General features: G+C 37.2%; 1 protein-coding gene across 13 annotated transcripts in view; it reads left to right on the forward strand.

The window, feature by feature from the left end:
- Positions 1-16,608, forward strand: part of LOC106872934 (poly [ADP-ribose] polymerase tankyrase) — a 180,452-nt gene that overhangs the window by 119,166 nt on the left and 44,678 nt on the right. For all 13 annotated transcript variants that reach the window (XM_089359477.1, XM_089359484.1, XM_089359481.1 and 10 more), the window contains 12 exons: positions 2,893-3,159; positions 3,826-3,930; positions 4,937-5,060; positions 6,531-6,630; positions 8,140-8,306; positions 8,689-8,776; positions 10,199-10,324; positions 11,007-11,129; positions 11,873-11,950; positions 13,016-13,179; positions 14,533-14,642; positions 15,828-15,934. In XM_089359477.1, the coding sequence (XP_089215603.1) occupies positions 2,893-3,159; positions 3,826-3,930; positions 4,937-5,060; positions 6,531-6,630; positions 8,140-8,306; positions 8,689-8,776; positions 10,199-10,324; positions 11,007-11,129; positions 11,873-11,950; positions 13,016-13,179; positions 14,533-14,642; positions 15,828-15,934 (1,559 nt within the window). The remainder of the gene's footprint in view (positions 1-2,892; positions 3,160-3,825; positions 3,931-4,936; positions 5,061-6,530; positions 6,631-8,139; positions 8,307-8,688; positions 8,777-10,198; positions 10,325-11,006; positions 11,130-11,872; positions 11,951-13,015; positions 13,180-14,532; positions 14,643-15,827; positions 15,935-16,608) is intronic.

Genomic DNA, 16,608 nt, shown 5'->3' on the forward strand with positions numbered 1-16,608 from the left:
TTATTTTGAAAATAACTAGTATAAGAAAGGCTTCACTGAGAATATAGACATAGTGGTATTAATGTGTGTTACAGTGAAAGTAATATATATATATATATATTATTTATGCACCCTTTTAAAGCCTAGCCAGGCTCATGGGTCCGGTTTCCCGGTTTCTATGGCGTATGTGAGTGTTTATTGAGCGAAAACACCTAAAGCTCCACGAGGCTCTGGCAATGGTGGCGAACCCTGCTGTGCTCTTCCACCACAACTTTCTCTCTTGCTTCCTGTTTCTGTTGTGCCTGTAATTCAAAGGGTCAGCCTCGTCACACTGTTTCACGCTGAATATCCCCGAGAACTACGTTGAGGGTACACGTGTCTGTGGAGTGCTCAGCCACTTGCACGTTAATTTCACGAGCAGGCTGTTCCATTGATCGGATCAACTGGAACCCTCGACGTTGTAAGCGAATAACTCTTAAAGGTGGTGCCCTAGCATGACCACAGTCCAATGACTGAAACAAGATGAAAGATAAAAAATATGATACTCTGAAATACAATCAAAACCTCATCTTAAACAATGGCAAATGCTGTGTACTTCAAGAAAGAAGCACAACAAAGTGCCTGTGACCGATTTCGAGTTTGTAACTTTTGAGTCGGTTATTCCAACAACAGTACCAACAACGGTGGAGCAGTGTATCTATTTGTATTGATTTCTCTTGGATTCAGCTTATTGATCAAGGAATAGTGAGAACATATATGATTTGAGACCTTCCCAAAGGGGTTGGATTGATATTATAACTGAGGTTAGCATAGTTAAAATTAATGTTTCATACTCAGCATGTTGCTGTCTTTTTCTTTTTTTTCTTTAGTGCTTGTGGTAGTAATTGGAAAACCAATATAAAACTATTGTATGTGAAACACTTCAGATGCTAGACTCACATGCATACCACATGCACATAGTTTTACAGATACTAATAAGGATTTCTTTTATATGTATGAGAAATCAATAATAACAATAATGATAAAAGGAGAAAAATATTAGATCAATAACATGTTTATATGTTTATTACAATATAAATTGAGTCACAAGCTGGCTGTTATTGTATAACTATGCTGTTGTATTGTATAATGGCATTTTATAATTGGGTCATTCCATGCTTGAAGTGGTATCATTACAAATCATCCATTTTCTCATACTGATGATATTAATAATAATAATAATAATAATAATAATAATAATGGTTTGTAATTTAGGCACAAGGCCAGCAATTTTGAAGGGAAGCAGTGGTGGTTAAATCAAACCTAGTACTTGGCTGGAGTTTATTTTATTGACTCTGGATGGATTAAAAAGTAAAGTTGACTTTGGTATGATTTGAACTCAGAATGTAAAGAGCCAATTCAAATATTGTGCGACATTTTGTTCAACGCTCTCATTTAGGCTAATGGCCAGTATTGTTTTGGGTGGGAAAAATGTCAGCTTGATATCATCAACTCTAGTACTTGACTGGTACTTTTTATTATTGTACTCAGAGGAATGAAAAACAAAGCTAACCTCAGCAAGATTTGAGCTCAGAATTTAAAGAGCTGAAAGAATTTCCATGAGGAATTGTTTTCTGTTGCTTTAATGATTGTACAACTCCATCCCTTTAATAATAATAATAATAATAATAATAATAATAATAATAAGGCACAAGAGTGGCTGTGTGGTAAGTAGCTTGCCTACCAACCACATGGTTCCGGGTTCAGTCCCACTGCATGGCACCTTGGGCAAGTCTCTTCTGCTATAGCCTCGGGCCAACCAAAGCCTTGTGAGTGGATTTGGTTGACGGAAACTGAAAGAAGCCCATCATATATGTATGTGTGTCTGTGTTTGTCCCCCCAACATCACTTGACAACCGATGGTGGTGTGTTTACGTCCCCGTAACTTAGCAGTTCGGCAAAAAGAGACCGATAGAATAAGTACTAGGCTTCCAAAGAATAAGTCCCGGGGGTCGATTTGCTCGACTAAAAGGCGGTGCTCCAGCATGGCTGCAGCCAAATGACTGAAACAAGTAAAAGAGTAAAAAGAGTAAGAGTAATATCATCAGCATCATCATTGTACATATAATTATTGTTGTTGTTGCTTAGCGCCAGTTCATCCCTGATCAAGCAGACCCTATGATCAGAGACATTTCCGCTGTGACCATCCTCTATCTTTTTTAGGAGTGTCCAGGATTACATTGGTACATGTGTTCTTCCTTTGTGGGTGGTCGCATAATGAGTTGAATTGAATTTATTATTGATTCACTCTCGTCACAATTATTGGCCTTGATTATTTATTCATGAAGGATTTGAATAAAATTTGTAAGATCTTTATGTTTTAATAGTAATTATTGTTTTTTTTCCTCACTCACTCAGATCCGATTATTTTAAAAAACTTTTTACTGACATATGGTGTGGAAATTCTTATCGTTTCTAGATGTTCAGCTCAACTTCATATAAGCTGATAATCCATGCAGTATTGCTATTATTTCTGTGATCTTGGCACTTGTGCCGCAGCTTCACGTTCCTGGCACGTGAAAAGACATTTGAGCGACATCGTTGCCACACCTGCTGGACTGGCTCCTGTGCAGGTGGCACATAAAATACACCATTTTGAGTGTGGCCGTTGCCAGTACCGCCTGACTAGCCGTTGTGCCGGTGGCACGTAAAAGCACCCACTACACTTTCGGAGTGGTTGGCGTTAGGAAGGGCATCCAGCTGTAGAAACTCTGCCAGATCAGATTGGAGCCTGGTGTAGCCATCTGGTTCGCCAGTCCTCAGTCAAATCGTCCAACCCATGCTAGCATGGAAAGCAGCCGTTAAACGATGATGATGATGATGATATATATATATACACATAATTCTTTTGACTCTCCCTCTTTTGTGTTTTAGGTACCTTTTATGTCTGCAAGGCTCAGCAAATTCTCTACCGCTCATCAAAACGTTTCCGGATTCAATGGCTTAATGTGGACCAGCCTCCAGATGTTTATAAATTGGACTATTTAGATACCACTGAAATCGAGTGTGTGTTGTGCGATGTCAAGATGGACAGGGTAGAGAAGGACACCTATCGTCTACCCTCGTCTCAACAAAGACGTGCCGAACAAGCTTTAAAGAAGGTCCTTAACTTGGAAAGAGGATTGCCGCTCAATGAAGGAAGTATGTCATCTGCTTTTAATGATTTCCATATTTGCCTTTGTTCTGTTTTATTCAAATGATAAAAAAAATTTTTATGTATCTGTATTGCTGTGGAGGCGCAATGGCCCAGTGGTTAGGGCAGCGGACTTGTGGTCATAGGATCGCGGTTTCGATCCCGAGACCGGGTGTTGTGAGTGTTTATCGAGCGAAAACACCTAAAGCTCCACGAGGCTCCGGCAGGGGATGGTGGCGAACCCTGCTGTACTCTTCCACCACAACTTTCTCTCACTCTTACTTCCTGTTTCTGTTGTGCCTGTAATTCAAAGGGTCAGCCTTGTCACACTGTGTCACGCTGAATATTCCCCGAGAACTACGTTAAGGGTACACCTGTCTGTGGAGTGCTCAGCTACTTGCACGTTAATTTCACGATCAGGCTGTTCCGTTGATCGGATCAACTGGAACCCTCGACGTCGTAAGCGACAGAGTGCCAACAACATCTGTATTGCTATTTAGAATTTTTTTTTTTTTGTATGTGTTTAAGAAAAGGATCCATTTTGAAATCCTTTATTGAAACTTGTTTGTTGCATCTTTAAAGAATCATGAAAATAATCCTGACTTTTTGAAATTTAAAAGGAAAATAAACAAGCAAACAAACTTAAATTTAAATTTTTCAAATTATCATTGCAGTTGAAGATGAAGAACCAATCAATAAGAAAAAGAAGGTTGTTGAAAGCTCCCCTAAACCAGTGAAACCTCAGCCATCTTCAAAGGAAGGAAAAGTATCGCAGAAAGGTAATTAATTGCACGAAGAACAGAATGAAAGAATAACTGAATCTACACCATCTTAAATTAGTAACCGATGACAAGCAGGCAGGCAGGCAGGCAGGCTGCATGTGAGCAAGTAAAAGAGTTTCTGTGTGATTGTTTAACTTGTTAGAAATAGCAGCCAAATCTTCTTGAAAGTATCATACCCTTCAGACTGGCCCTCATGCCGGTGGCACGTGAAAAGCACCCACTGCACTCTCGGAGTGGTTGGCGCTAGGAAGAGCATCCAGCTGTAGAAACTCTGCCAAATCAGATTGGAGTCTGGTGTAGCCATCCGGTTAACCAGTCCCCAGTCAAATCGTCCAACCCATGCCAGCATGGAAAGCAGACGTTAAATTATGATGATGATGATTTTGTGCACCGTAGAAGTATCACCAATTTATTGTATGTAATCTTTAAAAACAAGATATGATATGGACCCTTAAGGGCCATGTGGACGCCGGTCAAAAACCGCTGATCTAAATCATCAAAAGTGAAGAGATATGAGAGAAGAATGTATTTATTTGACCTCTTCTTATCCTTTTGATTACAGCTGTTTCGCAACGTTTTTCATGTAATAATAATTTCAGTGTATATTATGTTTAAATATCTGCACTAATATGCATGCTGTGAATTATACAATACAATTATGTATTTACAGATTAGTAAAGATGAAGAAAGTTAGCGCATACAATCACTAGGACATCATTGTTACACCAACTCTATCTATCTATCTATCTATCTATCTATCTATCTATCTATCTATCTATCTATCTATCTATCTATCTATCTATCTATCTATCTGTCTATTGAGTGTTGATTGTTCCTTCCCTAGAATTGGTTGCTTTGTTGCTAATTTTATGTAAATCAATATTGATGTTGTCAAAAAGAAATTTCCTATTTTTTTCCCTCTACCCCCACCACCACATCATGGCTTGAAATTAAACCCATATTCTATTCTTTTATTTTCCCTGTTTTACTTTTTCAAATTTAGGGAAAGCCAAAGGAGAAAAACCTGGCAAGCGGAAAGGTGGTGGCAAGCGAAAAGACCAAGAACAAAAACTCAAGCCCAACCCCAACATTGAAGTCCTCGAGAAAGAACCATTTTTTGAAACTAAGTAAGCAACACTTGATTGGTTTTTCTTCCCATTTCTCTTGTGATGGCAAGTGCTATCCTATATATCAGACCATCTTCTAGAAAAAAAAAAAAAAAATAAATAAAAGGGTGAAGCTGATTACACTCTCTTTAATTATAATCTTACCTTAATTATAAATCTTACCTATATAACACTTGAAACATTATATCACATTCTGTAATTAAAACACTGAAGGAACATTCTGTTTGTTTCTGGATCTTTGGAATATTTATTTGCCTTGTTCATCAGTGGTATTTTTTTTCTTTTTATCTTTTGTGTCCGTCGTCTCTCTCATTGGACACAAAACTCAGCTTGCGATGACTTATTGGGGCAAGCAAAAGCGAAATTGTGATGGCATCTGTGCCTAGCGACGCCTTTCTGGCACTTGTGCCCGTGGCATGTGTAAGGACTTTCGAGCGAGATCGTTGCCAGTGCCCCTGGACTGGCTCTTGTGCGGGTGGCACATAATATACACCATTTTGAGCGTGGCCGTTCCCAGTACTGCCTGACTGGCCTTCGTGCGGGTGACACGTAAAAGCACCCACTACACTCTCTGAGTCGTTGGCGTTAGGAAGGGCATCCAGCTGTAGAAACTCTGCCAAATCAGATTGGAGCCTGGTGTAGCCATCTGGTTTCACCAGTCCTCAGTCAAATCGTCCAACCCATGCTAGCATGGAAAGCGGATGTTAAACGACGACGATGATGATGATGATGACAGGTGAAAATGTTCTGATGTTATATATAGCATGGCATGCAACATAAGTGTAACTTTTTATTGGATGGTACTCCAATATTCCATGTACTCTAAAGCTGGAATATTGTGTTACAACCAAGTTCAGTTGACAAATACATGTTTGTATGTATGGGTGGGTTGGTGGGCGGGCACAAAGAACAGACATTAAAAGATGATGGTGATGATGTATATATACATCAGTCCTACTGCATGTTACATTGGGCAAGTGTCTTTACTCTAGCCCTAGTCTGACAAAAGCCTTGTGAGTGAATTTGGTAGACGGAAACTGAAAGAAGCTTGTCATGTGCATGTGTGTGTGTGTTTTTTATTCTCTTAACTTTCACATCATGTGATAGTTGTAAACGAATGTCACCGTCATGTACGTGGCGTTCTTCGTTTCCAGTCTTTGGTGAAAACATAATTGGTCATGGAGGAATATTAACTTGCATGGTAACGAGTAAAGGTTGGCAACAGGAAGGGTATCTGGTTGTCGAAAATTGCATTGTAGTATAATAAATTACATGCAATTTAGTTACCCCTCTGTTGCTCCTAATTGGAGCAGGTTGATTAAAATTCCTCATTTTTCTTCATTTTCCTTTTGTGTCGTCTGCCTCTTTCCCTAAAATGAATGACTTCAAGTGCTTTTTTTTCTCTCTTCATGCCTTTTACCTGAAGAACTTGCTTACTTTAACCTGTCTTGTTTTTATTTGTATTTGTAGCGAACCTGTGCCTTTCATCTCTCCCCATGTAAATGGAAAATTAGCCATCCGTGCTGTTTTATTGAATGACATGACTCTGCTCAAATCTCTCAAGTATGGTGTAAGTTTTCCTCTTATTATTACTTTCTCTTTCTCTCTCTTCACACGCATATAATTATATTAGTCCAGAGATAAAGATGACCAGTTATACAATAAAGAACTCTAAATTGTAGAGTAAAATGTTTTTATTTACAATATTACAATATTTACAAATTTTTACACAAGCACATGCGTAATTGATTATCTTAATCAAAGGATTAAGATGATCAATCTTACAATAATTATATTTACAATGGAAACTGTGTAAAGACTCTCTTCAGTCATGAATGACCACGAGTTTGCACCTAGAAAGTTTCCCTCCGAGGCACAAAACCAAGCAAGGTTGTTTATGGAAGACCAGCAGTTGCCCAAGCATACAAACCTCTCCTCTCCACGCCACCGATGTTACCCAAGGGAAAAGCAAAGGCTGATACACTAGTGACGTCGCAACTCATTTCTGTAGCTTAGTGAATTGGAGCAATGTGAATAAAGTGTCTTGCTCAAGAATACAACACACAGCCTGGTCCGGGAATTGAGCTCACTACCTCATGATTGTGAGTCCGACATTCCAACCACTGAGCCACGTGCCTTCTCTTATTTACAATATTTACTGATTTTTACACACATATACACACATGCACACAGTTTCTTGTCCCCTGTGTCTCCCTTTATCTTACACTTTATCTCTCTTTTCCTCATGAGAGCTCTAACAACATTTCTAATAATGAATTCTGATTTTGGCACATTTCAAACAATGATTTCTGAGTTGGTGCCGCAAATTTTGGGTGAGTGTATAGTTGATTTGGTTTGCACCGGTACTTGTGTGGTACTTTATTCTATTGACTCTGGAAGAACAAAAGACAAAGTCAGCCTTGGCATGTCTCGAACTCAATCCTTCCACAAAATCTCCTTTTTAGAATTAGCCTCCCTTAACTTCTTTCCGTTTGAGAATTAGATTCCGCTCAGAGTTTTAACATCTCCTCAGAATAATGAAGAATTTGGGAAGTTTTTAAATCATTTTATTCAATAATTTTGTATAGCTTTAGGTTAAGTCCTGATAAAGCAGACTAACCTGTTACTAAAAGTATTTCAGCCTTAACAAACATTTCCCACCACCAGACGGAAAATAAAGCTTGTAATGTTCACTTTTGTTCACTTTGTGATTGATACATAAAAGAGTGTTGTTACTAACTTCAGTTTGGAAATAATGATTGCTAGTTTGAATCCTATATGTTCACATCCTGAAATACAACATTGATAATGATTATCAAACTAATTGATATGTAGCTTAGATTTAAATATTTTTTTGAAAACCATTTTCATATCTAAAGATGTGATTATTAAAATGAACTATTATAATCTCATTAACAACATATAGTTTATTCTAATTAAGCATATAATCTATCCTAATTAAACATGTAGTCTATAAAACTAAAAAAATATTTGATTTTCATGTTGTAATTGTATGTATTTATAATGTTCTGTAATTGGTAAATATTGTTTTTTTTTCCTCTCTCTCTCTTTTGTTCAGCTTGATTATGTGAGGTCACCAAAAAATGAATTGACAGCTTTACATTATGCTATTCAACGTCAGTACCGAGGGTTTGTAGGGTACCTCGCTGAAGACTATTTTGGTTCATCCCGCAAATCTATCACAAACAAGCCACCTGTGTTGATTGACTCGATGGGCACTGGATGGTAAGTAGTCATTATTAAAAAACTGTTAACGATAATTATGATAATGGTTGTGGTATCAGTGTCTACCTCTTAAAGTTAAACTGCTGTTTCTGTTTTTTTTTTTCTCAAAAAACATACTGAAGGGTTCTGGGTAATTTTGTAAAATGCAGTTTGGTGAAAGGGGACACTGAGCTACAAAACCTTCTGTCACTGATCAACAGCTATATTTAAAATTTTTGCTAATTTGTTTGTTTTTACATTTAAATACATGTTTGTGAGGAAGAAGTTTAAATCAAGTAGGTCCATTGTATTAATAATATTTAGAAAGTATTATTTTAATTATTGCTTTTTTAAGTTGGAGTAAATATTGTAATTTTACTTGGTTCATCTTTCTTTTCTTCAGGTACAATCCTGTTTTTCTTGGAATTCATAATATTCGTTCTATCACCCTTGGCAGAGGTAACCGTGAAGGAAACAATGCTCTCACTAAGGTATACTCTTTACTCTTTTACTCTTTTACAAGTTTCAGTCATTTCACTGTGGCCATGCTGGAGTACCACCTTTAGTCGAGCAAATTGACCCCAGGACTTATTCTTTGTAAGCCTAATACTTATTCTATCGGGCTCTTTTGCTGAACCGCTAAGTTACGGGGGTGTAAACACAACAGCATCGGTTGTCAAGCGATGTTGGGGGGACAAACACAGACACACACACACACACATATATATATATATATATATATATATATACACACACACACACACACACACACACACACACACACACAGAGCCTGGGTGAAGGACAGCACCAGGACAACCAGAGATGGTGGCGTGGGTTTCCGCCCCGGCATCTGAAACTCAGAGTTTTATCATGTCTACCGAATAATTGTCACATATTTTTACAGATAAATTCCTCTATTTACATAATATCGAGGTCTCTTTCTTTCTTTTGTTGTCTTTTCTATCAATATATATATATATAATTTATGTATATATTAATATTATCTTGGTTGAAAAAAATTTGATAATGTAAATATGCTAATAGTTACCATCGATGGGTAGCAAAAATCACACAAAAACTGGGATATCACACCCGTTTTATAGGTAGAAATACCATGTTAAAGTGATGTATTTTGAGTAGACATGAAGAATAATAATAAATGGAGCAAAACGCATATAAACAATAATAAAGGAACTTATTGTTTATATGCGTTTTGCTCGATTTATTATTATTCTTCATATATATATAAGCAAACATACGAACTTACTTCGTCCCGCTTCCTTCCAGTTCGTTGCTTCACAGCGTTCAATATACACATAATTTTACACGTCAGGCCGTATAGCCTTTTCTGTTTGTTTTTCTGTCTTGTTTTCTGTCCACCACTACATTCCTCCATGGTACAAATTTAATTTGTGGTCCGTGGGAAGAGCCATTTTAACGATGCGTCCTGCCCTAACTCTTCGAAACGCCTGTGTTAGAATGGTGGCAGCTGATGAAGGAAAATGTTCTCTATGTAGCCTGTGTGTTTTCTGTACTCTGGTTATTATTATTTTTTTTTTTTGTCTACGTTTTGTTTGCAATGTCCTGTACCCAGTTATGCACCTATATATACAGCTAGATGTAGGTATGCACATACTTGTACGTATATATGCATATACTCATTTATTATTTGTTTTATATCGCTGCCGCCGTCGTTTAACGTCCGCTTTCCATGCTAGCATGGGTTGGACGATTTGACTGAGGACTGGTGAAACCAGATGGCTACACCAGGCTCCAACCTGATTTCACACACACACACACACACACACGCACACGCACACACATACCTACCTACCTACCTACCTACCTACCTACCTACCTATACAAAATAGTGTGTGTTATATCATTTGTCTTTTTCGTTTGTATTTTCCAGGATGTCGCTAATGACGCAGAATGTTCTCCTGAAACCTACTTTGAGTACGCTGTGTCAGTTGGGGCCAGTAAAGAAATTCTGGAAATTTTGTTTGATACTAATCAGAATGAAACTAGAGATGAGCAGGTGAATTAATTTGGACCATTTTGATTTTCATATTGTTTATAACATAACAGGGGTTTTCAAACTTTTTGACTTGCAGTTATATTTTAGGCTTTACCTTAGGGACCCCCTTATAAACGCTTATGAAATTTATACATAAATATTTGCTTAAAATAAACATATATTTTTACATTTATTTATTTAGCAGTATTTAACAAATAGGTTTATTGTCAATTATACACACAGGATTTTTTAAATACATACTTAGTGAGAAGGATGTGCTTGCTTGGCTCTGCACAGACCCCCTGTCTTGGCTTTCCACAGACCCCCTATCTTGTCCTTGCGAACCCCCTGTAGTCCGCGGACCACAGTTTGAAAAACCCTGACATAAGAGAATTAAGATATCATTTTGGTAGAGGTACAGAGGTTGGACAAAATAATCATAGCATCATAATTTTGAAATATCTATAAAACTGTCGAAAACTTGTTTATTTTTATGTTTTTTGATTCATTATTAGTGTTGCTTCTGTGGAGGCCTAATGGCCCAGTGGTTAGGGCAGGGGACTCACGGTCATAGGATCGCGGTTTCAGTCAGCTCTCTTGCACACCTAACGTTCATTTAATAAATATTATATGTTGATTAATTGATGAAGGACTTGTTTGATTTTTTTTCTTTTTTCTTTTGTCTTTAATTCATCCTTTCCAGATTGCAACAGTTTATCAATTCATTCATCAAGCCATCATTAAAGGTCACCGTAAGTTATCTGGTAAATTGATCGAGGAAGCAGAGAAAGCTGGTGGTCATGGCTACAATTATCTTCATAAAGAGGTAATAACAATATTTGCTTTACATCTATACTTGTATATCATTGGGTGGGGGTTTGTTGAAAAAAAAAAACAGCGATGAATGAATCATCTCTGACTATTTTCTGAATGAAATGAACAGGAGATTCATTGACACCAAACTCACAGTCCATTGCAGTGAAGCTTCGGCTTCATTTTCCTGATCATCTCTTTGTTTTTCTGTAGAAAAAACACTCATCTTATATCATTGGTAAGGATTAGGTGCCTTTGCATTCTGTTAACTAGTCCCTATCTTGTTGGTTATAAATATCATCATCATCACCATCGTTTAACGTCCGCTTTCCATGCTAGCATGGGTTGGACGATTTGACTGAGGATTGGCAAACCAGATGGCTACACCAGGCAACAATCTGATCTGGCAGAGTTTCTGCAGCTGGATGCCCTTCCTAACGCCAACCACTCCGAGAATGTAGTGGGTGCTTTTACGTGCCACCGGCACAAAGGCCAGTCAGGAGGTACTGGCAACGACCATGTTCGAAACGGTGTATTTTAAAATATGTAAAACCATATAAAAAATATGCAGCCTCACAGTCGTGTAAACACAAACAATAATTAGTGCTATCGTTAAGTTAATTTCTCTTTCGCACCTGGCATGTCTACTGTTTTTAAAGAATCAAAACCTGTCTGTAATCTTCTTTTTTTATTTCTTCCTAATTTTCTTCTTACTTTTGGAAAACTGTCATGGAAATATCATCATTCTCTTTGAAGGTGTTGCTTTTTGAGAAAGAAGACTTGAGAACGAACATTTTACCTGCTTCAGTTACAAAGAAGCCATTTTATTCCAAAGTAAGTCAGTTTTTAATTTTAATTTTCAGCGAACATTTTATCATCATTGCTTAATTAATAAAACTGTCTATATTTGCCACAAATAAAGTCAGTTCCATTTCAGCCACAGCACCAGGGATATAGCAATTTGTATAAAGGCTTTGTTCTTCAAATTTTTCAGTATAAGAAGTTTAACATATGATAGCGTCTCATAAAGCGAGATTTCTATGCATCTTAAATTTGCAGAGGAATCTGTAGTGGGGGAGTTTAGCTCAATCAGTCAGAGCATCATGACGCGTAATCACAGAGATGTGAGTTCGAGTCCACAGCTAACCACCTACATTTTTTTCTGCAAAATAGGGGTAGTTTATCCTGTTCAGATTATGTTATGAGCATTATCCTGCGATTGAGAATTTAAAATCACTTCTTTAACTTTCTAAGACATCTCAACGCTTCTAAAAGCAAACTTCGTTTGTTTGTTTATGTTTGTCGTAATTTGAATTTGACATATGATAGCGTCTCATAAAGCGAGATTTCTATACATCTTAAATTTGCAGAGGAATCTGTCGTGCGGGAGTTTAGCTCAATCGTAATTTGAATTTATATATATATATATATATGTATAGTTTGACTGATCTATGGATTGAACTTTAGTCTGCTACCTATAAACTATTAAACTTAACCCTTGGTCAAACACTTAAATATACTCTACAATTGTCCAATTGTCCTGTAAGACAATTAGGTTGTAACAATTTGAAGGTCTTTTTTTTTTTTGAAGATCCTAGGTTTAATGTTTTTTTGTTTTTTTAAATAATGGGAAACTTCCATGTAGCACTCATTTCAATACTAGACCAACTAATGAGATCATCAAATCGCTGCATATGCTTTGATTCTTTCAACTATCTTATCTTCCAATGCTGCTCCTTATTTATTATCTTGAGTTTGTTTCACTTCTTTTATGTTTCCTCCAGGAATGACTCGCTAAATTATGATTAAACCTATTAAATTTCCATTGCCTAATTATCCTACGTGGCACTGAATATAAGTGTTGGTTGTCAGTGTTTTCTTTTTAATTTATCATTTCAGATCACTCCAATCCATTGTGCTGCTATAAACCCCAATGTAAAATACTTGCAAACTCTATTGAATGTTCAACCAGAAGTAAATGTTGTCGACAAGTGGCAACGCCGGCCAGTACATTATGCAGCTGCTTGCACATCCACTGCTACACTTGAATACCTGTTGGAGAAGTAAGGCTTCTTTTCTTTTGTGTATTGTGTTCTGATAGTCTTGTGCAATTAATCTTGTGTAAGGTACACTTCGTGAATCATCTCCAAGTCAGACTCTGAGAGACTGTGTAAATCATGTTTAAGGCACTATGTGAGATGAGTTAAATGAAGTAATTCTAATTTCCCGAGTGTCATCTAGAAAGAACGTTTAGACACTAGTTTTGGTTACATCAATACAGTAACCCCTTTGTAGTTATTCAATCAGTTAGAAATAGTAACCAAATCTCCTTCACATGTCATTTGAAGGCGATTTGGTTACTGTTGTAGCATTATAAAAAGCAGTGGGTGGCCATAGTTGTAATACCCTTAATCATAGGTCTACTCAGTCAGAACTGACCCAGAGTTAACCCTTTTGTTACCATATTTCTTTTGAGATGTTCTGTTTCTTTCAACCAGTTTTAAATATAACAAAGAATTTTAGTAAAATATCTTATTTATCATTAAGCTAGTGCTAGGAACATAAATTGTGACTAAGGTTTGGTGGAAGATTTTAATTCAGAACTTTTGAAAACAAAGTCATTTGTACTACAGAGCCAGAGGTGGTTTCAGGTGGGTTGATATCAAAAAGGGTGACACAACAACAACAACAACAACCAGCAAATGTTTTCATTATATGTATTATAGTTTTTCTACATCAGTGTTTCTCAACCAGGGTCCATATGGCCCTTAGGGATTCATATAAGATTTCGTTGTTAAAATTTATGTGCAATAAATTGGTTATACTTCTACAAAACACAAAATATTTTAACAATTTTTTTTTAATACAATTCCTAATAATATTTAATTATAAAAACACAAATGGGATGTAGTTAAATAATATATTAATTACCAACTTCCATCCTGTTGTTAATTTGGGGTCCTAGTCTGCGTATGAGTAAATCTTCCTTGATTCTTAAATACCCAAATTTCTTTCATTGTCCTCAGTTGTGACTGTTATACTTTTGTCAGTGTTCCGGCATCTGTCTAGATGTTTTCTGAAGGAGGAGGCTCTCGTGTTCAAATGTTCTTTGATGCGGACGTGTAACGGTCTTGTTGTGCCACCCACATAGAACTTCTAGCATTTGTCACATTGTATTTTATACACAGCATTTACCCGTTGGCATAAATGTGTGTCCCAGATGGGACAATTTGTTAATGTGCATTGATTGTTGTCCCTTGGGATTTTTTAAAGAAGGATTAGTTATGAGAACCCAGTAGAATAGGAATCAAAAAGATCCACAGCTAAAAATGGTTGAGAATCAGTCTATATAATGTTAATTTAAATTCTTCTGTCAGTCTACCTCGTTTGATATCATCTCATCTTTTTCTTCTTAGGGGTGCCAATCCTTTGGAATTGGACAGTTCTGGTATGTGTGCCATTCATTTTGCTGCTCAGGCTGGACGTGCCCATAATGTTGAAGTGCTGCTGAAAAAAGCAAAGACCAGTAAGTTGAGACATACATGTTTATGCACATTCTCATACACACGCATACTTACACCTATTTATCTGTCAATGATAATGATGGTGTGTGTGTGTGTGTGTGTATGTGATTGATTTTATCCAGAGCTGAGTCATTTCTTTATCTTTATACAGAGTTTTTATTAACTACTGCAAAAAATGCTAATATTGATGTGATGTACAGAAGCTTAAGTGCAGAATAAATGCTTGAACTGTTCAATATATACACATCATCAGTGGAGGCGCAATGACCCAATGGTTAGGGCAGCGGACTCGCGATCATAGGATCGCGGTTTCAATTCCCAGACCGGGCGTTGTGAGTGTTTATTGAGCGAAAACACCTAAAAGCTCTACGAGGCTCTGGCAGGGGATGGTGGCGAACCCTGCTGTACTCTTTCACCTCAACTTTCTCTCACTCTTACTTCCTGTTTCTGTTGTGCCTGTAATTCAAAGGGTCAGCCTTGTCACACTGTGTCACGCTGAATATCCCCGAGAACTACGTTAAGGGTACACGTATCTGTGGAGTGCTCAGCCACTAGCACGTTAATTTCACGAGCAGGCTGTTCCGTTGGTCGGATCAACTGGAACCCTCGACGTCATAAGCGACGGAGTGCCAACCAACTAACTAATACATCATGAACTTTTCCCTTTTTCCTGTAAATTCAAAAGTATACAATTATCTGTTTGTCAGTCTCTGTCTGTCTGTCTGTCTGTCTCTTATACATACATTTACATACACACTCAACTCGGCCCTCACTGTGTTGCAACTTCAGCAAGTGTCTTCAACACATGGCCAAAAGCTGGTTCGTGGGTGGATTTTGTACACAGGAGCTGAAAGAAGCCCACCATATATATGTGTGTGTGTGTGTGTGTATACATATGGGATAAATTATCCAGGCAGGTACTGTAGGAGCTCTCAAGTATAGTCCAGGTTCCATCTTACTGCATTAAGTTGTAAGAAGCACCAAGGATTGCTTAGGGTTAGCAGTCCCAATTTAATTCTGCTGATGGACAAATGTTGGGCTTGCTTCACTGGATTATGAATATTTTTGGAAGTGACTATTTTTAATTGATGTAATGCATAGGGACTCACATTATGTTTGTGTACTTATTGACTTGTTTAGTATGTGTTTTATTATGTTTTTAATCTTTTTCTCCCTGCTACCTCTAGATTATGATCATGACTCATTTGCACATAAATATGGACCTGGTGCATTGAATCGACCCAACCGATTTGGACAGTGTCCTTTCCATTTGGCCATCATGGATGGCTATACAGTAAGTGGACGTTAATTATGTCATTGCATACATGCTAGGTTGTTGTTTTCGTTGTTATTGTTCTATAACCTCAGGTCAGCTCCATTTGAGCAAAGTACATGGCGTCCATGTAGTCTGCTAAAAGATCCACTGATCTGTTGTTCCAGATGTACTGTGCCTTTGCCTAGCTGTAGGCCATACCTCATACTATACATTCTTGCACATATTTGGTTCAACGAGTTCTTTACGTTTGGAATTTCACTCTATCATGCCATAGTGGGAAAAGCCTAAATGTAATCTCTACCAGATTTTCATTAACCCTTTAGCATTTAAACCGGCCATATGCTACTTGTTTTGTGTTTCGATCAGCCAAATCCAGCCTATCGTGCCTAACCCTCAATGCCATTCTAAAAATATACTATCACATCATCAAAATTTCAAAGCTATGAGATAATTAAAAGAAAACACCTTATACTTGACAGAATAATTTGAATGCTATAAGGTTAAAGCAGTAATAAACAGCACATTTAGAAAAAAAGAAGATAAAATACTAAAAAAAAGAAGATAAATCCACCATGTTGTAGCTCTGTAGTTAAGTGTGTTTACGACTCATTGTTAATGGTATCCCTCATAACTGTTGCTTATTTTTGTTTTTAATTGTAAAAACAACCTCTTCTGCAATGAATCAAGCGTGT

Source organism: Octopus bimaculoides, chromosome 11 (genome assembly GCF_046866305.1).
Source record: "Octopus bimaculoides isolate indiv1 chromosome 11, ASM4686630v1, whole genome shotgun sequence".
Lineage (NCBI taxonomy): Eukaryota > Metazoa > Mollusca > Cephalopoda > Octopoda > Octopodidae > Octopus > Octopus bimaculoides.